This window comes from Phycodurus eques, chromosome 8 (genome assembly GCF_024500275.1).
Source record: "Phycodurus eques isolate BA_2022a chromosome 8, UOR_Pequ_1.1, whole genome shotgun sequence".
Taxonomy (NCBI): Eukaryota; Metazoa; Chordata; class Actinopteri; order Syngnathiformes; family Syngnathidae; genus Phycodurus; species Phycodurus eques.
Genome location: NC_084532.1, coordinates 27,751,112 through 27,778,960, shown reverse-complemented (window position 1 = coordinate 27,778,960; position 27,849 = coordinate 27,751,112). Strand labels below are relative to the sequence as shown.

At 41.4% G+C, this 27,849-nt stretch overlaps 1 protein-coding gene across 3 annotated transcripts in view; it reads right to left on the bottom strand.

The window, feature by feature from the left end:
* The window catches only part of LOC133405836 (zinc finger protein GLIS1), a 106,629-nt gene that overhangs the window by 50,100 nt on the left and 28,680 nt on the right, over positions 1–27,849 (bottom strand). For all 3 annotated transcript variants that reach the window (XM_061682777.1, XM_061682779.1, XM_061682778.1), the window contains exons 3-4: positions 15,852–16,035; positions 12,046–13,669 (exon numbers count right to left, since the gene is read on the bottom strand). In XM_061682777.1, the coding sequence (XP_061538761.1) occupies positions 12,046–13,669; positions 15,852–16,035 (1,808 nt within the window). The remainder of the gene's footprint in view (positions 1–12,045; positions 13,670–15,851; positions 16,036–27,849) is intronic.

The following is a 27,849-nucleotide window of genomic DNA, read 5'->3' as shown; positions in this document are numbered from 1 at the left end:
TAAAAGTAGAACTTTTAGAAGTACCGATTCAACTCGACAGCAAAAAAACTACAGACTGAAATGTACTAACGAGTAAAGAGTCAAAATTAAATTTTACAATTATATACGATAACCGTTTTGACAACTCGGTCCCCCCCAAAAATTCTGCACACTCATTAATTTCCTGCTCATTAACCTGCATTGTGGTCGTCATGAGGAGAGAAAAAACGCGAGCTAGCGTCGGCTAAGGCTTTTATGCTGTCAAAACACGCTCCCATAGTTTTGCTAACAATGTGAATATAAGTTAGCCACCGATAAGACATTTTTACTTTTAAAACATTCCTGACTCTGCTGTAAAAGTACATTTTAATGTGGGACATTTGCACTGCATAACTTTAGTCTTGTTTAGCATGCTCTTCATCTTCCTTGTTAAGTGGGAAATGATCCCAAATCTTGGACATTCTCTGTCTTTTACCGATTATTTCTTCCCGGCTCGTCGCCATCGCGCCAACATATTTTTACACGCCGAAGTGCGTGACTATATGCCAACATTGGTATGAAAAAATAATCCCTACGAAGCTTCGAGGCAGAGTTTTTGCTTCGACCTTCATTTTTCATCAGATTTCTACGGGCTATTTGATTCCTCGTAATAGCCATTGTAATCTATTCTATTCTGTTCTGTGTTTTCTCTTTTTTTTTCAGCTTGGACGGAGAAGTTTGAGAAATGGAGCTCCCTGGTTCACGTTCTTCCATGTCACTATGGTCCCTGTTTTTCCCATCTTATAATTCCCAAGATCTCAATCAATCCATCAAGATCTCAACCGGGATTTACTTGAGTTTTCTCTATTTACACCCTTTTTTTTTTTTTTACGTAGGTTGAAAAAACTACCGAGCCTATTTTGACAAAGAGTAGAAAGTGCAGTTATCAGTTTTCAAATGTAGTGAGTAAAAGTAAAAAGTAAACATAAATCAAGTACAGATACCTGAAAGATCTCCCTAAGTATAGAAATGTGTACTTTGTTACTTCTGACCACTGACTTTCCAGCACTTTCCACCAGTGAGGACACTCGGCCGAGCCGCAATTCATTAAACTGGGTCGGACACGCCAAATCAAGAGGCTCACAATAATCATTTCAGTGTATGATTCTCTGCTATATTTAATAATCGAATTCCCGCTTCGTGTTTCAGTGCCAAATTTGTTTGAAAGCAAAAACCGCGTCTTGTTCCGAGCCAATCAACCATCTCGCCGATGGCAGCAATCCCGGGGTTCCACTCGTCACAGTTACTCTTCACTTTTCATATTCATGAATTTTATTGCCGTCATGTATTTATTTATTTTTTTTCCCCCCCTGTCTTCATGCACAAAATATGAGTCGCAGCCCCGCGCACACAATTCTTTTAGCGTGACGGTAAATTACAATGTAATATTTCCGACCTAAATTCCATCTTTATTTCCTGGCTTTTCTTTCAGTCGTGCATGGGCAAAGCTAAATTGTTTGGCGCTGCAACGGCTGACTGCTGATGGGATTTTTATTTTATTTTTTATCTAAACGACAGCTAAGAGGTGTCGCTGTCTGACTAAGTGCAATGAAATGAACAGTTAAAGAGAAAACAAAAGTATACAGATGGGTTTTGTTTTGTTTTGACTTTTTCCCGAATAACAGAACCAACTGGAAATGAAACTCTGCCAAACGTTTTCTGTGCTAAACTGAGTCCAAAGCGGAACAAATGTGAATAAACATAAAACATGTTTTGAAAGTGGACCAGAAAGTGAAAGGGCTCAGAGATGATTGTGTCAGCCTGTAGGCAGGGGATCTTGCTCTTAAGATGGGGAAATAGGAATAGAAATCATCATTTTATGTACTCTATCCTTAAATGTCCCACCAATACATTTGGTACTCTTTATGCAATGTACTGTAAAATTCATGTGTATCTGTATATTTTAAACTGAATTAAAATAATTTTACTTACTAGAATTTGATCGTTTCCTTTTTGTATTTTTTTCCCCCGTCTGGGGTGATGATGGTAAAACGAATTACGTAATTACTTCATTGATCCAAACAGCTGTGGTTGGAAGTAATAAAGTATAAATACTCGATTACTGTACTACAGTCGTCGTTTTTTTTTTTTAGGTGTCTGTACTTTACTTGAGTATTTCTTTTTCCTGAGGACTCTTGTGAAAACAAGTAGGCGTACAGAGTGTGAGCACTTTTTCCCCTCTTCTGATTGTGGATGCTGCCTTATGACTGAATTGCCCATATTTGGAATGTTTTTTTTCTTCTAATTGTACATGCCTGGTCTGGGAAATCCATTCAAGTTGAGTGTGCAACATCCGGGCTAATGCTTCAAAAATGTTACAAAAGCCGCACTCCGTGCACGCCTAATCACTTGTCATGGATAATGCCTGATGAGTCGCCCTCATATTCTTTCAGATGACATCACCAGGAATAAAATGCACCACTAGTGTTTATTTAAGCCGTCACGTCTCCTCTTAAACATTGAAATTAACCTCGGCGTATGAACCGTAGAACCCCGCGTGTGCGTCATTTTAACTTGACACTTTAAACACACGTCTTTCGCTACGTAAGGGCAGCCGTTCGCCTCTGGTGTTTATTTAGCGCAGAAGCAACTCGTCACATGGAGCCTATTGGCTCCATTTCTCGCCTGCGCGTGCTGCTCGCTCGGGGGTTAGCGAGCATGGACGCAAGAAGGCTACAAACACTCCAAAGAAAAAATCCCCAATTCTGTTGTACTCGCACCATACAATGCATACAGCGTAACGTATGCATAAGGCCCTCTCTTTTAACCCGAAAGAGTCGACAGCTTTGATTACGCGAATACGGATGCTAGCACCACGCTAGCATGCTAGTCCTTCGTAGTTTAGAACGTTAGCTCATTAGTTTAGCTGTAAATCAACTAACTTAACTACTACTTTATGGAAGTGTAACAGCAGATTGTTTAAGACTAATCAAATCCAAATGAAATGTTTTTAATATAATTGTATTCATTATTGCACAAGACAAGTACAGTACATGATTTCGATTTCTTATCATGTATTATAATTCTACTCCATAACAACGTACACGATCCATGACGGCATACGGCCGACAGGGGCGCTAAAACCGAGTCCTAAAGGAGGTCCTTCAGTTGTCCCCTCGTTGCTACATCAACTGGAACCCGTCAAACAAACACACGTACACGCACCCGCCTTTATATCTCCGAAGTATCAGTAAACTGATCTGGCTCAGGAGAGAGGTTAAACTCATTACACTTTTGGATGGGACGCGATTATGACACAATCTATGCGCAATGTATAAGGGATCCGTGAGCGAGGACGGCGGGGCGGCTCTTCGGGTTTCAGACACGAGGCGGTGATTAAATGTTGAGGAAATAGGCAAACTCCAAATATTGCATTCCAGGCAAATGTAATTAAGGTGTACAGCGCCGTAGAAAACCCTGCAACGCTTTGATACCTGCTTACCGGGTTGAAAGCGAGGTAGCTGGAGTTGTTTGACCTTTTGCATCTTAAATTGGAGAGTTGCACAATATTTGATGTTAGATTAAGAATGTTATATGTGCGTGTGGAGCGCTAGCCACAATATGTTTCATGTCATGTCATGTGAGTTTTTGAAAACATGGGAGTGCTGCTCTATATTTTACATATGTTATATGTCTTAGAGCAGGGGTTTGCCCAAAAAGTGCATCCAAAGGGCTGCACTGGAACTCTGCATCATCAAACGCTCGATTGCAGAGAGTAGCAGCTGGCGTTTATGTTTACAATCGTATTTTTATATGGCACTACTAAATACGATTGTGTATATATTTGTAAAGAATTTGTTTCTAAATAATCATCTGTCTACAGCGTCCTAATTCTTTTTTTAAGTTTAAACTCTGCTACTGTTAAGTCAGCTTTACAGATGCCATGTCACCAGCTACCTTCAGTTTGTTTTCTTCATAAAATGTTATGTTTTTGGAGAGGAGTTTTTTCTTTATTCAAGCGGAAGATGCAATGAAAAAATTGAATGTAAAAAATGTAACCAAGATAGATAATTTAAAACGTTTTACAAAATTAATGTGAACGCCAACCTGTACAACTCAGTTGAAAAAAAACAACAGGGAAAATAAATATGAACGACTGAGCAAATGTGGTTGCACAAGTGTGCGCACCCTCTTATAACTGGGATGTGGGCTGTGTTCACATTCAAACTCATTGCTCATTGTTCAACCTGCCATTATTCAAAGTGCCGCTGATTAACCAAAAACACATTTCAGGTGTTCTAGTAGGCTTTTCCTGACATTTTCTCTTTTTTTTTCAATTGACTTGCACCAGTTATAGGTCATCTTAACGGTGGAAAAAGTTTTGAAATGAGTTATCTTGGTCTTATGTTACTTGTGTGCACCTTGTAGCTGCGCAGATGCAGCAAGTGTTTTGGCGGGGCGGAGGGTGGTGGGGGAACTGGGGGGTGCTTTTGGAAGGATGCAGAGTGTTGGATGACATGAATGCAAAAGATTGACTGGGAAACTTTTCTGCCCTGACATGAAGTTGGCCGCGGTCCCCTCGACGAGGAAAAAAGCAAGCAAGATCCGTCCGTCCAGCGCTGGTGTTTTTGTTTGCCAAAACGTCGGTCGCGTTTCACCCGCCGCCAGCGGTTTCGTCACACTAACACGGACAGTGTTGTGTTACCCTTAAGCATGACAACCAAGAGGGTCGGCATGGGGAGGAAACAAGAAGAAGAGCAAAAGCTGGAGGAGGAGATGATGTTCGTGTGTGCAGATAATGTAAATTCGAACTATCCAGCTACCTGTTGAACTCATTTGTCAGCCCGATGTCTGGCTATGATCGTTCTGGCATTGCTTAAAAGTGGGAGGGGGGCGGGGGGGGGAGGCACATGGCCTTCATGTGCAGAAGTAAACGGGCTTGATTAGCTGCTTTTTAGGTATGTGTGCCAATGGAGCAGACATAAACGTGCAGCTTACGCTTAAAGGCCTTTTCACACACGTGAATCCGTGTGATCGTTTTCAGCGGATTCACAATTAGGGGAATTGCCAATACAAAATTACCATTAAACACACCAAATGGTTTTTAGGTTTTCCTGGTACCAAACGTCTGAATGTCACCATTATTTAACCCCCCAACACACACACGTTATGTTATATTGGAAGCACCCTTTAAAACATCACTTGAGGGACCAAACTTATATAACGGTTCCACACACACACACACACACACACACACAAAGTGTTTTTTTATTGTTGAATGGGGAATAAACCGATGGCTCTTTCACAAACCCAAAACATTTTGCGTTTTCTGCTATTTTCAGTGTTTTAGTATTCTTTGGATATTCTACTAAACAGTACAGTATATGCATTTTAACTGCATGATAGAAATTGTACGACTGAATTGAATACAATGTTAACTGCATTATAATGATTTGACCGTCATTTAAACATGTTTAGGTGTTCTGTGGTTTTGTGAGTAATTGTTGCATTTGAGTGTTTTTCTTGGATAATCTATGAAATCGCAATATGAGCAATTAAAACAAATCTATACATATTTGGACACTATTACTAAAGTGAAATAGCTGAAGTACATATAATGAAAATGTATCCTCAATCTTCACGAAATCCAACATATTGGGGGTGGCGGGAACCTCAAAACAGGCGTGAATGTATTGCATAAAGCATACAGCAATACGCACAGGCATACTTGAACATTTTCTCTGCACTTTGGGAACAATGACTATTACTCAAGATGAGTTGGGGATCGACACTGCCTCGTTTTCTTGCTGTTAATTACGCCGCATGTCTTCCAGTAGACCTCAGGGCTGCCTGGCATGTTGCGACACGACGAGGCGCAAAACTCTTCATTGAGACTTTGTGTACTGTAAAAAGCCATTTAAAAAAAGGGATCGCTTAAATAGCTGCGATATAGTGGGGGGGGGGGGGGGGGGGGGGGCGCCAAAAATGAACTGCCAAATTGCAGGGGCGGGGGGACACCGTATTATGTAACACATCACTCTAACTACATCTGCTGAAAATAAAGTTCACAGCATTCCTTTAAATAACATGTCACTGAACTGTAATTATTTTGGGGTTGAGTGATTTGCTGATTAACATCACTCAATTAAAAGGCATGCTACTCAAACGTAAAACATAATTATGATTATGAGATGAGACCAACAACTTACTGGATTGATTACATTGGGAGAAACCATTATTTGGACACAGGAACATTTTGACATTTTGCCTCCTGAGCCAAAATGTCCAACGAGGCCTTCAATACTGAATCCAAGACCAAACTGTCCGAGTAAAATATTATCATTGCATCCCATCGTCTGTCATCCTGTACCTTTGTTTTAGAAAATACTAAGTTGAAGTAAATGTAAAAACAGCTGCTTAACAGATCTTGTTTCCATGCCCCAAAACCGACGAACCGATCCATCACACCATACCAAAATGTTCCCTAATAACACTCAAAGCACATTATTTTGTTTTGACAAGGCAAATAAACTGCAGGCACTGTAAATCAAATCCATGTGAAACTTGTGTGTCCATTTCACATTGTGTGGTTTAAGAAGTTTTTTTGTTTTTTTTGTGGGGCTCCAAAGGTCAGCTTTAGAGAGAAGAAGAACAATATCAAAGTCTGGGACAATGTCAGGGCTATGATGATCTCTTTTTAATATTTATGTAGACATGAAGGGGGGCAGAAAAAAAATGCAATAACGTAAAAACAACAAGTGAATTAGGCATGAAACACAACAGGATATTGCTGCGAGATTAAGTTGTTTCCTTCTCGCCAGCGTGTCCCTCGTTGCACCGCACAACAGCTCATGGCCGTCTTTAATTGGAGCGCCGACATGATTTCCACAAGCTTTCTTGACTGTGCTGTAGTTTCGAGCGCATTTCGGAGGAGATCAACCAAAAATTGGGCTTTAGTTCATAGAAAACCCACATATTTTTAGGATGATTTTGGTGAATTTACGAAAGAAAGTCGTGGGGAAAAACAGATCCCTTAACCCAAACCTGCTTATTATTTTTACAGCGAAAGAAAAAAAAAATCCTTCTTCGCGTATTAGAGTGCATTCAGTAGGATATAAAACTAAAAAAATAGCTTAAATTAGTAGAAAATCCATATGCAGTATATTAAAATAATTTATTTGTGAGTTTACTAATAAAAATGATCACTCAACTGGTGGCGGGGACATGAAATGAATGAGCCTCGATTCCGGGGCTGTCACTATCAAGTCTTTTTAGAATCAATTCTCCTATTAATTATTGATCGAGTAATAAAATTATAATCCCCCCCCCCCCGCCAAACACTATTACAAAAAACTTTATTACAACTTTACTACTAACATACATTTTATTCCCATTTATGAGAGATGGACTTCAATCCTAAAACTGCAAATGTTGGTACTGAGTGTATGGTTTTTGTGTACAGAATATGAGTCGGCAAAATGCCAGATGCTAAAGCGTTAGCAATCGCAATTAGGGTTAGTGCGCTAGTGATTACCAAAAACGCTAACTACCTTTTTCAGTACACTTATATTCATCAGGTTACATGTACATTACACATCTAAAAAGTGTCTTAAAATCACTTACACAGGCTCCTTTATTGATTTTGGCGAAGTTTGTCACTGGCCCAACACTGCGTCCGTCTGCAATAAATGTCCGTGTGAAAGATGGGTTCCGCTGGCCATATACGGTTCCTGGGCGAAACCCATTAATTTGACCCATTTAGTAATTTTATAGCGGAAAGAAATATTGTGGTGAAAAAAATACTAATGTGTAATAATGTTTATATTGAAGAAGAAGAAATGTCAAAAGGTTTTTGTTGGTGTCCTCTAGTGTATTTAGTAGGACATGAAGCTAAAAATGTGCTTTAATTACTATAAAACCCACGTGTTTATATTATTTTTTTGTGAGTTTACTAAAAAATAAATATGGACAAAATTATCCATTACTTCCGAACCGCTTAATATGTTTATAGTGAAAAAGACTGTTTTTCTTGACTGTTTTGTAGTGCATTTAGTAGGATATCAAACAAAAAATACGCTAGGTTTACATATTTTTTTGTGTGTAGAAAACACTTTTTTTCATATAATATGTTTTCGGGTTGGGTTACTTGTAAGTTAAGGTGTTTTAGCGATATAATAAAAAAAATGGAAACAGAGACTATACAAAAATGTCAGTTTTGATGTTGTTTTACAATGTGCCAGCAAACTGGAATTTGAAGGGTTTAACAATTATAAATGAATGGATATTTACACTAATGACAAGAACTTTAAGCAGTAAAAGAAGAAAAAAGTCTGCACAAAAAAATGGTAAAATCCCACAAGACCTGAAGCTTATAAATGACAGCAAAATATAGTTTAGCATTTCTGTCATATCTGTCATGCATGGATGATTGCAACACTATGAGAGAAATACATTCCCCCTTTTCTCATTTGTCACGAGAAAACGATGTTACGAGTGCCAAATTTTATGGAACGAACCTTGTTTTTTTGTTTTTTGTTTTTCTTTTCTCTCTAAAAGGCATCTCTTAAAATATTAGCCGCGGGGGTCGGACATGAATTGTGCCCAATGATGATGACGACTTTTCCTGCCGAGACGTGGCATGCCACAAGCTAACGATTTACAAGTGCCAGAGAAGAGAGAGAAACAAAGAGAGAGACGCATACTGTTTATATATATGTTTAAAGGGAAGCCGTGTGTGTGTGTTGGGGGTGGGGGGGGGGGGTGTAGTGTTATGTTTGGACGTGCGCTTCACAAGGGTCCAATGGAATCCGCTTCTGCAAAGATAATAAAGGAGATCAGTCCCCCCCCCCCCCCCCCCTTCTTCCTTAAAGAGAATGTCTGATCTATTTCCTCTATAACAATTGCTCACATTCTTGAATGTCTTTGACCATTTTATGACCGCAGCGAAGACAAAATGGTAGGCAGGAGCACTAAAATATATTTTCACTCGGATACATGAGTCAATATCGCCTTAAGGCGCCTGAGAAACTTTGGCATTTCACCCACAAAGTTGAGTGTTGCAAAAAAGAAAACCTCCTTGGCTTAATAAACTGAATCTCCAGATAAGCACACATAATCAGTCATCATAAGACAAGGCGATTTCAAACGGATTTTCTATTTTTGTCTTGCTTCGCAGACAAGAAATCAATACTTCCTATTGGGAGACGACCCGAAAATGATATTCCCACCTCATATGATTGAGTGTGTGTGTACACGCACACAAAATAGGTATACCATGCGCATTAAATATGGATTCATTGCCACAAAACAACTACAATGTGCACAACAAATACTAATTTGTAGCTGCTAAATAGGTATAATGTGCATACCAAATAGGTATAACTTGTGCGCGAAATATTAATTTGTGGCCACAAAATAAGGATTTGTGGCCATAACAGTGGCTATAATGCGCGCATCAAATACTAATTTGTTGCCATGGAATAACTATAATGTGTGCAGGAAATACGAATGCGTTGCCACGAAGTACTGCAGCTGCGGTTCCGTGTTGGTTAGTCGATTACGCAAATGGAGAACACCTTCGCCAGAAACGATAATGGAGCAGTAGAGGCTGGGTCCAAATTTATAAAATGGACAAGGAGATTATAATATGATTGAACTTTATTTAAGGCTGGGGGATGAGTTACAAAGACATTCTGAAAAGCCGGAGGTTGAAAGGAACCATTATTACCGAGAGGCATTTGAAGTACAGTATGGTGTGTTGTAGTTTTTAGAGAAGGTGCGCTCCATTTGTTTACCCAGATATCCAAATTGCTCATGGGAATGATATTAAACCCACAAATGAGAATTTCCTGAACATGTTGTACCCGCACAGTGGGAGAGGGTTGTGAAGATCTTAGACGACGGAGAAGCTCAACTGTGCAGAAATACGAATAGTGCTTAGGAACGGGCCGAAGAATCGATTGATGGTTCATTCTAAATGATGTATGGAATCGTTTATAGATTAATCGTGTCTGGAAGCAACAGTCTCAACGAGTCTAAAGAAGCAAAAGAAGACGTCAGCTGTGGGAAGTTGAGCTCCATCCACAAACACCTCACTTAATATCGAAACACGAGTTCAGAGTATTCATGAATGTACTTTTTCCCCGTCACCGATTAAGTCCAAGTCCTTAAATTGGCCACTTAAGTCTGACTGGACTCAAGTCATGTGACTGGAGTCCCCCACCTGTGGTATTTGGAAAAAACAAGCACAAAGAAGACGACGGCAAGCTTAAGATGAAACATGTGCTGCGGTAATTGTGCAGACTCGTTTGAATTTGGACGGCTTCCTGAACGTGAAGACGACCACTTCTGACCGAGGCTCGGGGTGAGTGAGGACCGTGAACCGAGCTAGGCTAGGGCAACCGTTACCAACTATCCCTCTGTGGCTCGCTACTCCAGACTACTACATTTCTCCTGGTGTTTGCCTTGGACACGAGGCCAATTCACTCAATACTTGCGGGACGGCTAAACGCGTAAAGCCCCCATTTAAAAGGATCAAGTGCAGGCATTGTTTGGTTATGTTCACCATATGTTGGCTTTACAGGATCCGAATCCCTTCTCCCAAAACACTGTGCTTGTGAAAATAAACACGGTTTCGCCCTACACAAATTGTGGACTAATTGTGTATTTGGACTAAATCATTCTTCAAGTTGGAGGGCTTTTTCCATTTGCTAAGGGGTGCAGGGGAGTGACAGCTTGACATTGATCAGTGTGTTGACTTGTGGAATTGGAGCTTTACCTGTAACGCATACGACCACAAAGTAGTGCTACTCGAGCGGCAGCTCACCTCTTCATGTGGAGAAACAACATGTTCCCTTAACATCTTAACATTACGTTCCAATGGGGGGGGGGGAAAACACAAGAATTGTAATTATATCTGATTGCAAACGGAAACTGAAGTTCGTCTCTAAATCGGGACTTTATGATGTCTGCGCTTGTGTTTGATTGTAAGATTTTCCGGGACGCGGCCCTCAAAGTTCTGAAAAATCGAGCCGTTCTCTCCGCTCACAGACCCTGTGGGCGTGTCCGCTTAACGCACTGAACAGAACGCCCCGCTCAACAATCAACTGTCAATCAAATACCACTTCTACGACCAGGAAAAATGAACACTACTTCATTTGGCAAATTTCTTATGCCGACACATAACTACATGTTTGAAAAATGAAAATATATCACTTTAAAGCCTCTGGAGGCGGGAATATATCCCACCGGGTTGTCCGTGCCGCGACAACGAGGCGCTCTAAAGCAGCCACACCAGCCCGAAGACCCAGTCCATACGCTGGCTGTCAAGACAGACTTAAAAAAAATAATAATAATAAAATCCCTCTTCCCCGCTATTCTGCCTTTCTCTGCGGGCTGTGCGTGCACTCATGGCCGACAACGAGGCGCTCTAAAGCGGCCACACCAGCGGACTATCTGAAGGGGAGAATTATTTTCATGGTATAAGCCTGGCCTGTTAGCTAACTCCACATTGCAATTGCTTCTTATATAGTGGGAAGGGCGACTCACACCGGACTCTAAAGTGCACCGTTTTAGCAACGCACCCAGAAAAATAAAAAAGTGGAAAACTGAAATGGTGAAAAACAGTTCAATGAAATAACTTTAGAATTGATCATTACATAGTTCTCAGTCTTTGCACATGTTTTCAACTGTTATCTTCAAACATGTATTATGTATTTAGACACTAATTTCTGACTTGACTTCGCAGCGTACTTAAACAAAGTAAGCGGGAGGGGTAAAACTAAATATTAAAACATTTATATGGTATCACTATAATGTGGATTTTCACATATTGCCTGTGGGTCTGGAACGTATCCCCCGCGATAAATGGGGTATCACTGTATTTGGGCACCAACTATCCGAACATGTGTGGAGGGGCAATACTTCCTTAAAAAATGTATACAGCATGGTCTCTCGATATCGCAGCTTTCCACTTGTTGCGGATGGGTGTGGAACGTATCCCTCGTGCGGGAGTTCACTGTACTGTGCTACAAACGTTTGGAGTTTGTTTGACATGTGCTCAGTGTTTCCAGGTTCACGGAGACTCACCATACACTTGTTGGGTTTCTCCCCAGAGTGAACTCTCATGTGGATGAGCAGCTTGTAGCGAGCGTTGAAGGGCTTGTAGCGCCGAATGCAGCCGGCCCAGAAGCAGGTGAAGTCCTCGCCTTTGCGCTGGTCGATGTGGACCTTCTCAATGTGCCTCACAAGCTCCTCCTGTTGCTCATAGGCAGCACTGCAGTCAATCCAGCGACACGACTGCTTATCGGCCTGCGTTCCAGCGGTTTCCTCGCTTTCCGGGCCCGCGTGGGACCCGGGAGGGCCCCCGGACGACGACGACGACGACTTGAGTCCCAGGGATGAGCCTGGTGGCGATTGATGGGTATGACTATTCAGAAGGCCGCCCCCCGCATATTGGTGCAGGTGGTAAGGCGGTGGCATGGCAGAGCGGGAATGCTGATGAAGGTGACGAAAGTGCCCATTGCGGCCACTTAAGTGATGGTGGTAGCGGTGTTGCAAAAGTTCGTCATCACTGGGGGTGAAGTCATCTAAGGGTTCTTGTTTGAGTGCGGCCGCCGACCTTTGGCTCATGTCCAGCAGAGCCCCGTTTTCCGCCCCCGATCTTTGGTTCCTGTCCAGTAGAGTCCCGGTTTCAGCCCCCGATCTTTGGCTCCTGTCCAGTAGAGTCCCAGTTTCAGCCCCCAGTCTTTGACTCCTGTCCAGTACAACCCCGGTTTCAGCCGCCGTTTGTAGCGTCCCCGACATTAGCATGAATAACCCCAACCCATCCGAGCCCCCTCCGCCTCCTCCTGCATTTCCCAGGGGGGCTGCTCCAGACCCACGGCCCAGCTGCATGGAGCCCTGCTCCTCGCACGACCCTTGGCCTTGCTCCGGATCCGCTGAAGACACAGAAGAAGAGGATGAGGAGCAAGAGGAGGATAGGGACAGCAGGCAGGTGGCAGGTGAGTTTGATAGCTGACAGCTCTCCTGCAGCGAGGCCCGCTGAGGGCTTTGGTGCTGCGGGAGTTTGTGGGGGGCTTCCCGAGGGCAGGGGATAGTCGGTGGGGATGTTGAGGAGGAAGAGGAGGAGGGGGAAGAGAATCTGCCACTGCTAGCGTGGCTGGGCGAGAGGTTAGCGCGGAAGCCGTTGACGCAAGCCAGCATTGACATCTGCGTGGAAGCGCAGATGATGGCGGTGATGTTGATCTCCTCGGAGCCGGTTCTGGTCACAGATGGAGAATCCGCGACGGCGACGCTGCCGGTTTGGATGGCGGACTGCGAGACCGGCGAAAGGCGACGTCTCTTCAGACTGCCGGCGCACAGCAGACGCGCCGAATGACGGGAGCTCGCTGGGGACAAAGCCGACGGGGAGGAGCCGTCTTCATTATTAAAGGGTTGCGACGCATCCCCCGGTGCAGCGTCGCTCACTATGCACATGCTATCGCCGCCGTTGTTGCCGACGTGCGCCATCTCGTCCCTCGACGCCCTCAAAACCATCCCGGCCCTCGAGTTGTGAAACGCAGCCTGGACACCGGGCATCGTGCTCGAAACGGTATAGCCCATGGCGTCCTCTTCTTTGACCAAATACGGTAGAGCCGACGGAGGCCTGCTGGCACCGCCGCAGCCCAGGCCCGGCGAGGCCCCAGGTAGGCTCCTCTGAAAAGTGCATGATCTGCAGGGAGGAAAAAAAAAAACCAGACATTACAAAGAGAGCAACATGAGCTCCATCAGCTCAGCAACTGTTGACAGACACAAATCCTCCCATTTACTGAAATTAAACTCACGAAGCAAACGCCACCATTTAGCAGTGGTGGGAAGTAGCGAAGTATGTATATTTCATTACTGTACTTCAGTAGATTTTACCAGTACCTGGACTTTACTTACAGTATTTATTTTTCCTATGACTTTTTACTTTTACTCCCTATATTTGAAACCAGATATCTGCATTTTCTACTGCTTTCTTTGTCAAAATAGGCTTGTTAGTTTTTTTCAATCTCTGCAGATAATGACACAACATAAAAAATGGGAAAAAAAACATTGACATAATTAGAGAGAGCAGTTGAGCTTTAGCGTGATTGATCGAGATCTTGGTGTCCCATCAAGCAGGAAAAAAAGAAAAGAAAAAAAAATCGAAAGCGGAGACATGGAGGAACATGAAGCAGGGACTTTAACATCGATTGCCTTGTTTAAGGGAATTGTTTGATGTTGTCACCTCCAAGACTGATTTGTGGCAAATGTGTCTTGTGCCAGCCTAAAAAAAAAAAAACACCAGCTTCTGGCGTTTCTTCTAATTCTATGTCTAATCTAGAAAAACACAAAAGTGTATTTTTTCAGTTGTTATCATTAGCTAAATTAGCCTCTTTTTTTTGTCAGTTAGTCACAGGTTGTTTTATTAGCATAAAAGTGGAGAGAACGCAGTCTAGCGCTTTGTAACATGATTGTCTTCCTTCTTTTCAGTATGAGCACTATGTAAGTTCATAAAAGAGGGGAACAATTTTATCTGCAATTGTTACTTTTTTCTTTGTGCCAAGTTATCAAAAAGGTATTACATATAATTGACAGTGGGAATTCATTTTTACTTTTGTAGTTTTTTAAATTTCAGTCTGTACTTTTGTACTTTTTTTAAAAAATAAGAGTTGAATCTATGGGAGTCAATCTCCACCAGTAGTAAAAAAAAAAAATAATAATAATAATTAAGAAAACTGAATAAATAAATAAAAATTGGTCAAATTAAAAATGATTGGTAAAATTGAAAATGATTACAGATTGTCACGTTTCTCTTCAAGAAAAGTCAAACATAAAAAAATGCCAAGTCATAATTATCAGATTTTTACTCATCATTAAAGAGGTAGTAGTAGTAGTATCTCATAATAGTGAGATACTATGTCATAATTATGAGAAATACTGTCTCATACTAATGAGATATTAGCTCCTAATTATCATTTCGGTCGACCACAACCAATAACAACGTTTGAGCTACGTGTACATGTTGCGCTCCACGGGAATCTTAAAGCGAGCGTTCAGGTATTATGTACTTGTAAATGACAAAATGTGGTAAAATAATGTCTTGTTTCTGTCAGTAAATATTTGGATTTATTATTCTCTTTTTTTACTGGCGGAAATGGGCTTCCATATGAATCCGGAGCTTGACTTTACTTTACCAGAGCCTTTTTGTTTCTTTTTCCATATTAATCTCCACTTCTGCTTAAGTACAGCGTGCGAGCACTCTTCCATTTAGACAAGGTTTTGTCTGAATTCATCCCTGATGAGCCAAAATGTTCTTATAGCTGGATGAAAACTAAATCAAGTAATGCGAGAATGGAAACGGGCATTGATGACTACGATTAGAAAGAGGGATGGCGACCGAGACTGAGAGGCCGCGGGCTCGTGTGTCCGTCTGACAAGCTTTGATGGCACAATAGGGGTTAAACCCAACCCAACATCGGGGATAAATGGCGAGTCACCTGTTTTTGGTGGCGTAATTGCAGCCTCAGAAGGGTTTGCCGATGACAATGCCGTGTATTATGGTGGGAATATTTGCCTTGCTGAATGGGGGACCCCGCTCAGGTTTCCCCATGCGTCGCTGTGATCCCCGACATAATAATTCCTGTCAGTTGGCTCATTATGGATTTTGTGCAGAGCCCCTGAGTGATGTGAGAAGATCTCTCTTTTTTTTCCAGGCTGTCTCACCATGAAGGAATCGTCTTTGTCTTGTGCGCCCCCGCCCCCAACCACTCAGCCACCCAAAGCAATGGCGAAAGAAAAACAGAGCCAGAGAAACGATATAGTGGTCTGTTCGCAGGCTCTATCTATCTAGCTATGACAACTATAGTATATAGGTAGTGAGGGTTTACCTGGCATCCTGGTGAGGGCTGTCCTGCAGAAGGAGATCGGGCGCAGGGCTGTCGCACTGGAGGCTCTGCGGGTAAAGCCCCCCCGGGTGACCTCCCAAAGGCAGCGGCAAACTCTGCCCACATGGCATCATGGTGCCCCCCAGCTCAGCGTCGCCATTTTTCTCTAAGCAGTAGCCACTGTTACCTGGAAGCAGAGGAGCAGCAACAGAGTGCACAAAGACCATAAATGGTAATAATAGGTTAGCTGTTCTGAAGCGTTTTGTATTTGTGGTTCTCTTTTTTTTTTTTTTTTTTTATACAAGGACAGCCTCATACTCTTTTTTTTAATTAATCTATCCTGTTAAGCTGCTTGGACTCGCTGAATGGAGGATCTGTATGTTGTTGTTGTTTTTTAATGCTGGAACAGTTTTTCTGGGCAACGAGGAAGTTGGAAATACTCCCTCTGTGGTCGTTTGTATTGTGATTGATATTTATTGGAAATGCAGTGCGGCAGAACGAGGTTTGAGGGGACTGACAGAGAGGAACTGAGAAAAAAGAAACAAAAGAAAAACAAAACAAAGAACAATAGTAAAGAACACAGTACCCACTCATTATTCTAATGTCAATTAAATACAACTCGAGTACCATATGTACCCCTAAATTCTTTTTTTTTCTTCTTTTTTTCAAGAAAAAAATACATCTGCAAAAAAAAAAAAGAAAAAAAAAAGCTGTACAATGATGATATTAAAGATAAAGTTTAGCGACTGAACAAAGTTGTTTCAACAAGTGAATTTCCAAAATATATCTTTATTCTTCTGATATTATGCCATTCATTCTGGAAAAGACACCTTTCGTCTCTAAAAAAAATGGGACTATTTAGAAGTTAAGAATATCTTCTTAATGCATTGCCGAGGTATCCGATCGGACTTGTAATCAAGTGACTCCGGTGCAAATTAAAAATGCTATTGAAGCATCCCTGGACTATATTCGAGCAAAACATATGCCCTTTATTCTTTACTTTAATACACCTTTTGGCTAAAAAAAAAACAAACAAAAAAAACTGTTCAGGCAGGGATGTCAGAATTATGCGCTGATATGTCACATTCATATCTGGGTTTTTAATTGGCCCAAAGATAAGGCAGGGAGGAGTAATTGGTTTATTATATTAAATGAGCTATCATAATTTATTTCAAATTATATTACGGACCCCCCAGCTACAACTCGTAAACCCCTGGGGATCCCGCCAGGCCCAGTTTGAGAGCCACTGCTCTTGATGAAATAATAACCTTTCATTTGTATCCGCCCATTTTTCTTGTTAGCATACGTATCCGACATATGACTGAGAGGTGACATTGATTATTCAAAGGTGATTAGAGGTGTAACTACTGTGAAAACCAGAGAGCCGCGTACAGGTGGGAAAACAAGCAATTACAAAGGTGAGAGAGGAAAAGTCAAACATTGACCACAGCCATTTGGAATGCCTTGAAGAAGAAAATAAATTACCATTGTCCAAAGAAACAGACATCCAATGTTGTCTTGAATGTCAAATGATGCTTGCTACAAAGACAGTAACTGGTGATATATTGGGTACCCCTTTGGCAAAAACACGATTGGTGACAGGCAGAGTAATGTCAAAGAGAAATAATATCAAATATTAGTGTTGGCACAAGTGAAGGAAACTCAAATTACATGTGTCCGGAAAACCAATCCCGCCAAGCGCAATGTAATAAGTCATTTTGTATAAATAATACGATTACTTGATCCTCTACGCACTTGTAAAGTAAATCATTAGTTTTCTGCCCATTTGAGTATTCACGAAATGATTGATGGTGGGATTTTTCCAAACCCTCCAATCATTAATAACAGCTTTTATATGTGAATCCCATCTGCAAATAATCAGATGGTGTGTGAGACACATGGGACGTTGTTGGTTACCCAATGAATCTCCTTTTTTCCACACTAGCACGTTTAGATCCTCATTTACGAAGATGTATCATTGTATCAGTCAAGGATTGAGTGAGAATATACGCTTTGCGGATGCATCTGCAATACCACAACATTAGTGAGGAGACACAGTGGTGGAGTGAACACGGACGGATGGATCAAAACAGTGCATGAGGAAATGTTTACAGAAGGTAAGCCAATATCCCCATGCCACCACTTGGAACCACGGACGCCACGTGTCCCCTGTTTCCAGCTTGCCTAACTCAATTTCGCAACAGCATTTTATTTTCAAGATGTCACTGACACTGTCAGCGCACACCACACGCTCGTAGTAATCAAGTCGCTCCAGCGCACTTCATGCGAGAGAACCCACAAACGCAGAAGAATGGATGGAAAACGGCGGTAGCTTGGCTCAAGCGGGCCCCAATTTCACAAAAGCAAACGTGACATCATTTCACATGGTTACCTCGCAGTGCTTGTACTGGGTGTCCCAAAAGTGCACTATACTTCAAATATCATTCGGACAGACGTGAAACATTTTTTTTTTTGAGGTTTTATGGCAAACGCTGAAGACTAGAGCAGGCTTTTGCGCAAACCTGGCGAAAGTTTATCTGTTGAAAGGCTTCAAGCGCAAGATTATGATAATCAACCACCTAAAGCTTCATCACTCTCCGCAGCATCGACTGAATCAAGTTTCGTGGATGCTGAGTTCCGGTGCAGCCCTCTGGATAGACTGTCTCTGGCTATCCGCGAATGCCTACTCTAGGAGTTCACTGTTTTCATCAGTGGTAATAATAGTTTGTCAAGAACAGAAAGTCGCCATGGATACGATACAGAACAGTGAACCGCACGTTGCAGCAGTGTGACGGCCATAAAGCCTCTCAGACTGGCGATGAATTGCAGTCAGGGACAGAAAAACGTCTTTTCGTAACACTGCTCTAATGTCAGTTGGTGATCCGTGGGCATGGGAAAGACATGCTTACAAAAAGTGCAAAGCAAAAGCTGTCAAATGCTAATGGCCTCACGAAATTGTGAAAAGGAATTGTATAGTGACTTTTGGGACACCCTGTCTTTCGCAAAATGTCTTTTTTATAACCACGGGTCCTAAGAAAGTCCGTTGAATTAAAGCATGAAATAACAGAAAAATAAGAGTTGTGAAGAAGATCAAGTTCAGCAATCTCAACAAGCTATTAATCCTGATGGTATTTGCACTAAAAGTCAGTGTTTCAACCTTGGTTCATGCCCAATTGCACCACAAATCTTTGTAAAAATAAATGGTACAATATTTTCCGTGTAATCCTAATAAACATTGGGATGAAAACATCACCTCCTCTGTGGAAGTCATAACAGAGGGAGAGGTAGAGTAAATGTTTAAGACAGAAAAGCTGACCTTTTTTTTTGAGAGCTGACAAAGGAGGAGAGAGAAAAAAAAGGATTTTGTAAGCTCGGCAACAGAAACACGCCTCGGTACAATACAAGCCTGTGGCGGAGGATGGGTCCCGCTGCTTTGCTCGTGACGTGGGTCACGGCGTCAACACAGACAAGCGGAGAAAAGGGAAAGCAAGAAAAACAAACAGCGCACAATCGGAATCGCCAAGGGGATGGGTAGGAGCGACCCTGGTTTCACTCAAAGTTGCTGGTCTGTTTTCCAGCGCCGCCGCATTTTCTTTGCATTAAAACCCGCCGAATACGCTCGTCGTGTCTGTCACGCTCATGACAAAATGCAATCAAATAAACCACATCAGCAGCCAAGCGAACATGAGCACTGTAGAGCAGTGCTTTTTCTGCCAGTGGCTGGCTTTGCATTTGGTACTCACCCGACTTAATCCATCTCTTAATTCAAATAGTATTACGACGCAATTATAGAAACAATTGTACCTTGACCTACTTTTTGTCTTTATTAAAAACTAACTGGTATGTAAATGGTCACAATCCATTTCGATGGGGAAAATATATTTGATGTATAAAGAATTGAGATACATGGCAAGACATGAAGGCCAAAATCTGATTGGACGAGAAAAAAAATGATTTGTTTTTTAAATCTAACATCCACATAAACTGGAAACAGTTTAGTTAATACAAATGCTATTAAATGACGTGAATAGACTGTTGGAAATGAATTAATACAATTTAATGGAACCAATGGACCGCTCGAAACCAATTAACTTCAATTGTCCACATACTTTTAAGCCTGGGAAAACGGAGGGACTGGGCATAAAACGTCTGTAAATCCCAAACAGTAAACGTCATAGTTTGCTGAAACATCCTGATTGTTTTATTTCAGATCAGTTGTGCTGGTGTTGCAAGGCAAAAATCATAAAAACTCTGTCACTGCCCATAAACGTTTGGACCTGACTGTATTTTTCAGCATACTTTGGTGTTTTGTACTTGGACTCCTCTCCACCGCTAACAGTTCTAGTGAGACAAAGAGACTATGGCTAAATTATAAATCAAATGATGAAAACTAAATGTTTGTACATGAATGCGAAATCAGTATGGAACAAATGAATGAAAACCTGCAGTCTAACCTGTTTCCAGATGACATGTTTAAAGAATGGCTGATGATAGATAGTTTGATAGTTTATTTTCTACATATCCATCAGCAATTTACTTTAGCTAACAACAAGATATTTACTTATTTATGTATTTATTGAAATGACATTTTTTTTCAATGTAGAAAATTACAAATTCATCTTGTTTCAAAATTCATCTAATCCTCTTTTGATGCAATTAGTTTTTGTTTTTGTTTTTTTTTGTCAGTTTGAAGAGGGGGCTGTTGATTTATTTTTCTCGTATTCCCTATATGTCATGTAGTGAAAGTGAGCACGTGAGGCGCGTTTCGTGACGGAGGTCCCGATCGCCCCGCTGTGCGACGTTAGCTCTGCGGTGATTTAGAGCCTCGGTAACAGAATCTGTTCCGCTGGAGAAAATGTGCTGTTCAAACATGCGCTGGCTTGGACGGGACCCAGGAGTAAATTCACTTTAGACTGAATGAGCCGTGGTAATTGAGCGTTCTATATTTCAATGAGTGGTGTTGCGCGCTCGCTTCGGTCGGGAGGCCAAAGCCAAACGGGGCTTCGGCGGACGGTGGCGCGAAGTCGCCGTCGCAGAGGAAGCTTTGCGGCCTCGGTTAACGCCGACAAGCCCAAAAGACTTGAAGCTTCGAATAGTTAGAGTGGAAGAAAACACTCGACCTTTACATAATGTACCTAAAGGTTTTTGAAATCAGGTTAAACAATAGATGTCTCCATTCGGTTTCAGAAGACTGTGAAGACTACTAACCTCCGAATTGAATTCTATCCACCACTGAGCAGGTGATTCAAGAGACCGTTTCGTAATGTTTGTAAACAATAAGAACCAGGGAATTTTCGAGTGGCAGAAAGTGAGTGATGGGAACCAAAGCTCTATGATCAGGTTTTGGGAAGGCATTTTCTCGCAGGTCTGGCGAAAATGTTAGGTTGAGTTGTCTTTGAGTAATTTAGCAAAACATAGCCTAGTGGCTCGCCAGGCTAGCCAACGTCCGCTCTAAAACCGCTAAATCCACCTCAGCTTCAAAAGAGCACGTATGTGGCATAATGTCACGGTTTGTCTTGTGCATGCATGGCTTCTTCTGGGACGGGCTCACTAATTTCACTTAATGAACAACTTGCTTAATAAAGTTGTAACCAAACGGATTGAAGACAGGATAATGACCCAAAACGCACAGCCAATACTACAAACACATTCACAGGGGCAAGTGGAAGGTTTTAAACAAGTCAATCTCCAGACTTAAAGCCTATAGAGCATGCAATTTAGCTGCTAAAGAGGAGAATACATGGAGTAACCGCCACCACAAAAATAAAACGGTTACATTTTATTCACTTTAATCTAATTTATTGTCAGTTTCAATATTTTAGCTCAGCTAAAAATGTGTTGTTGTTTTTTATCATTACTGTTAAGTTGTGTATCCAACCCATATGAAAAGAGAATATCTGAAAATGAAAGCTAAAATGCTGATCTCTCATATTCATCTTTTCATATCGAGCATCAATCATTTCAGTAGGTGGACGGCTTCACTCTTCCAATGTAGATTAAATTTGTCATTCTTGGGCATGTTTATTAGTCATCTATTAGGTCCTAATATGACCAACAAACATGGCATAGAATGCAAATTAGGGAACAAACTCAAAAGTTGTCATTGTAAAACACTGATGCAGTTAAACAGTTAAGCGTTCAAGGTTCGTTTGGGTGTGAACGAGGACCACAGAAGAAGCCCGGTGCCATTACGAAACAAATTAGCAACAATAGTACAAGAGTTCGAGATCAAGGATGAAAATTGCAGACAGACTCTGGAGAAAGACAGAGGCAGGACACTGTCAAGAGACACCTGGTGCAAATTCAGCACACGTGTGTTGGCTCATCGTCCCAAACAGCCGCTGAGGTCAGCATTACCAACGACGTGGAGAAAAAAAAAAAAGAAGGCCTCTATTGTTTTCCACCTCTCGCACCTCCCCTCCGCAAAGAACAAATCCCTCGAGAAGAACGGAGAAAGAACGGAGGCGGGAAACCTCCGCTGTTGACAACATGGAAGTCTAACAATACTTTGCTACATCTTAAGTGGCACCTTCCTTTCCATAAATGTCCTCATGTGTTGTTGCTCAGTCTGTGTAATTACACACACAGCACAACACTCGGGGGCGGGGGGGAAACTGAAGATGTCACCTCACAGCAGAGCTTGTTCTCAGGAGAATTGAGTGGGATTTTGAACAAAAAGGCCACTTCCAAAATAATATAGTTGGTAGATGAACAAACATTTTTTTTAGCAGGTATCTCCAGAACTGCTTCAAAACAAGACATTCCACTTCCTGTCTCTCAACACTATCAAGACATGACATGGTCAATTGAGGTGACTCGCAAAGCCACGCCTCTTAAAGCCATGCACCCAACACACCCCCGCATTACCCGCGGATTCGCCTACCTGCAGATTTTCTTTCTTTCCAATTTTCTTTTCCAAATTTCTTTTTTTATTTTCGTTTTTGTTTTATTTTTTTATTTTGCTTTTGTTTTTGTTTTGTTTTTTTACTCCAAACAACGCTTAGTGGTGGTTTATTTCTGCTCATTCAAGAATATTTTGGGTTTAAAAAAAAATAAAAAAAATCAATGCAATTATTATGGGTGTCAATTATCTGCAGATTTTCGCTGTACGTGATCTGGCCTGTTCTCTTTCCCCTGACATTAGCAGGGGTCCACTGTACTACAGTATGTACAGTAATTATAGAGTGTTGCAGTGAATTGTAAAAATATAAATCTAAAAACATAATACAATTTGTCAAGAAATAAACTGGTATTATGAAGTGTAATTAAACCAAACGTCACACACATACACAAACAGGTACCCTGCCAAACATTCCTGTGTTATGCCTTGTTGCTCTCCTCTCGATCTCTTTCTCTCTCTTCCCCGCACGGCAGCTCTGAAGCGGGGAAAGAGGAGGGCTTACCTAACCAGCAAGAGCTCAGCAGATTCCACGCGCCGTTTCCAGGGTCTCTTGGTAGCACATTTCACTTTCGTGGAAGCCGTACTGGGGTCTCATTTACAACAACAACAAAAACAAATATAGCTGAAATACATGAAATGTGCTGTGAACGACGTTCACGCTGTGCGAGAGAGAAAGCACAAAGTGAGCATCCCGCGTTGATGTCAGGAAGCAGAGTTGGTGACCCCGAGCAATATTTGTCAGACAAAAATTGTTTTTAAATTGATTTGTTACTGAACCCACTCGGTTCCGCTAAGACGTTCTAACGAAATTGCTTCATGTTTTTCTCTTCACCAGGCACACACAGACTACATGTGGAATGAAATGCCTTACCATAAGCTGTCTCCTCTAACTTTCTGCGGCGTCATCATTAGGACCCGACCGATTAATCGGCCGCCCAAAGTAATTGGCCGATATTAGCCCTTTTCAAATTGGCAAAAATCAGTCCATTTTTGTTTTTTTTTTTGGCGGGGGGGTGGGGGGGGGTTGCCAATTTTCAGTTTTAAAAAAAACAAAAACTAAAAATATATATATATATATTAACATCTTAAAACATTGGATAAAGATTCAAACAAACATTTCTTTTAAAAATCTGTAAAAATCAGCTTATTTTTGTTTCTCTCTGTTCTAAAGGTCAACAAATACTATAGGACAAAGTATTGTGAAACATTCAAATGTTCTGCCTGTAATTTGTCTTTATTCCTGTAAGCATTAAGAGACCCAAAAATACGTTATTTTATTCTTTTTTGTTGTTGTTGTTTTTAAATTGGCCGATTAATTGGTTGTCAGAACAGTAGTCCTCCATCAGATCAACACGCCGCCTAGACGCTATTATTGCCTGTAATTGTTGGTAATCTGTCTTTCTTTCTTTTTACCTTTGCACGACACTTCATTTCCTATAATTCTCACATCTTCCTTTTAAGTCACCAAAGCTTTGTGTTAAGTGCTGGAGTAAGAGCGCTTGTGTTGACGTTTAAAGCGTCCGAGTCTTTGGAGACGTACAGTCGAAATGAAAAGCAGATGTGCTGATGGATAGGTGGTTTTAAGCAGAGGAAAAGCGGGGGTTGGGCATCACAAGTGGCCCCCCCCCCCCTTCTTTGGGGAAAGGGGATGTCATGAGTTTGATGCAAACATCTGTACCTGAAATGCAACAAGCTGCCAAAACCGCAAGACAAATGCGTCTGGAAATCAAACGTGACACCTCAAACGTTTCCACTTAGGCTCCACAAATCACAACCTTCACCACGAAAATGGCTAATAATGATAATAATAATAATAATTGTTATCACATATCTTATTCTGTTCCAAAATTCCACTGAAACTTTGCGATGCGCAAAATTCAAGATATGACCGATAGCAATTTTTCATATTCCAAAAATGTCAACTTTTCCAAAAATTCCTTATTTTCAACACAGGGGGGGGGGGGGATTCAGGACATATTGGGAAAACATGTTGACATTCCCCAAACTTTTCATCATTCGACATTTTTCATGACAACATTCCTAAATGAATGCACATTTTTACACATTTACCTCCTTCTTCCACATTTCTTGACAAATTGAAACCGTTCCAACTTCAAAACGTTCATCTGGACTGTTCAGCTGATTCAGGAAATATTGGGAACTATTTTTCACATTGCCGAAATTCCCACATTTTTCATTATTCCACATTTTACATAATAACCGTCTCTTTCCACATTTCTTGACTGATTTCCCAAACGTTAGCAGTAAATATTTTCAATTTAAGATGGCCAAACCAAACCATTTCAACTTCAAAATAATGATCTTATTCAGGACATCATGGGAACTATTGTCATAATCACATTCCCCAAATTCCCAAATGCTCATGAAGAAATTCTCAAAATATATAACAATTTTCACTCCTCCTCCCACAATCCTGGACCAATTTAAACCATTCCAACGTCATACTGTTCGGCTCAATCGGGACCCAATGTTTCAGAATTCCACATGACTAAATCACCAAAATGCATGGAGACATTTTAGAAATGCATCTCCAGCACTGAAATTCCATTTTTTTCCCCAATCGTGCAGCACCGTTTTCTATTTTAATGAATTTTAATTCAGCGTCAGCTCTCCAGCCTTCACATGCGATTTCTACAGGAATTGCCCTCTCTATAATTATATTTGTGCCTCGCATGGCCTTTCTTCTCCCGTTGTCCTTCTTGCATTGCATCCAGAAGCTACAAGTGTGCGACAAAGTCAGAGAGGGTCGCTTGTCCGCTACAGATGTTGCGTATTAAAGTCCAAAGCTCTTCCCGGCTTCTCTGAATTTCATAACTCGTGTCTGTATTTGTGTCTGCGGCAAAAGAGGTCCGGAACTTATTTGTTGGCTTTGTAATGGATGTACGATTGAAAAACCTCGGGGGCACAAGTAAATGAAAAATAACAACGTCTAGAAAGAAAGCTCCTCTTTAAAGCAGGTGCAGAGCGAAAGGAAGAAGGGGAAAAACTCGATTAAGTGACTATACGCGCTCAGAAATGTTTCTTTGCGGCGGGATTATTGAGAGCGGCAGACATGAGAACTTCATGGGGGTAAAAATTTATTTGTTCTGGCTGATTTTAGCCACTCTCAAGCGGGTGTCTTGCTTGATTTTTCTCAGGGTCACTTGACCCAAAAATAACCTCAAATCAACGGCGAATATGAAAGATTAAACTTTATCCAGGATCACGTATTAAAGATTGTTGTTAGATACAGGGTTCGAAGATTTATCAATACAGTGGTGCCTTTGTCCATTTAGCTTACTGCTACCACATAAGGTGAAATGCCATGGATGGGCTAATGAACAGCATCTATGTGGCGGTGTTATATCCCTTTAAGCAACAGATATTTGAACACAAATGAATGAATCAACACATAGGCAGACAATATAACCAAACTCACGGGCATATATACTTTATCCCCTGCAAACAACGACTGATAATACTCCATCTTCCAGAGTCACTTACAGTAGTGGTGAAACTCTACTTTGTCTGTGTCTGCATGACTGTATTGTACTTACCAGTGGGCATAAGGAGCCACAAATTAATTAGTCATGATGCACAAACTGTTTTTATTCTTTACATTATGTTAGGAGAACAATGTTATAGAGTGCTATAAAAAAAATAATAAAACTTGGATTTTTTGGGGGGGGAGGGTGTTAAATATTAATGGAATTTCCATTGATTTCAAATTGCGTTTTATTTATTTTTTCCCCTCGATTTGCAGCAATAGCGGGGCTTTACTGTACTGGCATGGCGGGGGGGGGGGGGGGGGGCAGCACTAAAAACAACATGATTATTGTAATCACAAAAAAATCGTGATTATTTTACAATGTGCACAGTCCACAAACCACATTAAAGGAAACCATTCTGACAATTACTATCAAAACAGGATTTTATCCAGAAACCAAGAAGTTGCCAAGATTAATCAGAGACAATCACAAAGCGTTTTGTCAGCAGCCAAACCCCATCCCATAATAAGTGGACAGAAAAGAGGCTCTGTGTGATCGCGGAATGCTCAGCGCGATATTCTTGGCTGGTGAGCGACAGCAGTCGAAGTAAACGATACCTTTTGGAGAGCTTTTTGTCATGTTTGTAAACAATAGGCACCGGGGTACTTCCAGGTGGCAGAAAAGTGGCTTGAACTGAAAACGGTAACAAAAACTTGTGGTGCCAGATATTCCCAAAAAGGTGGCGGTTAAAAAAAATCTAGCTAGCCAACTAGCCAGACAGATAGTTAGATAGATTTGTATTTCTACTATACTTTATGAAAAACATACAGCAATGACATAAATAAAATAGAACGCAAAGAATTAAACAGTTGATGCCACTTTTTTCTTTTTGCTTCAATTCAATCAACATTGTGCTGCTCCTTCTGTTGGGTGCACCTCGGCCACTGGGGACAGGTATGGATATACAAGGAGACTCCTCAGTGAGCAGCAGTAATTCTTTGCAGAGGATAAAGAATATATGCCTGTGAGTAATGCTATAATATCTGTCTACGTCTTGCTTAACCATTTGCGTTCAAATATCCGTTGCTTATTGGGTTACAACACTGCAGCACCAACATTATCCGTTGGGCCTTCAAGGGAATTTTGCATTGATTGCTAGCATTAAGCTAAACGGATTTTTGGAAGGCAAATCTATGTGGTCGGAACATCGTTTGAGCTTCTGCCACCGGAAAGTACGTAGAAAGGGTCTACAGGACTGCTTAACAACACGGCTCCGGAATCGGGCCAGACTTCAGCAAGGGATCAGGAGGTGCTTCAAAGTCAGACAAGTGGCTGCTGTGTCGCGGAGGCGGCAGTAAATACTGGCAAATACAGGCTTTTACAGAGCGACGACCACGGGAAGCTTCTCGGCTTCCCGACAGCGTTTCCTGCCACGGCCGAGCCTGGGTTGACGCTTGTAAAGAACTCTCGGTATCCATGATGCTGACCAGCATGGCACCAACAAGTTACTGTAAGTCATTTTCAATTAGTTTTCTGGAGAGAGCGGATACCGCCAGGAAGTCATCCGTCCAAAGTGCCATCATAGCTAATCATTTAAAAAAAAAAAAAAGAT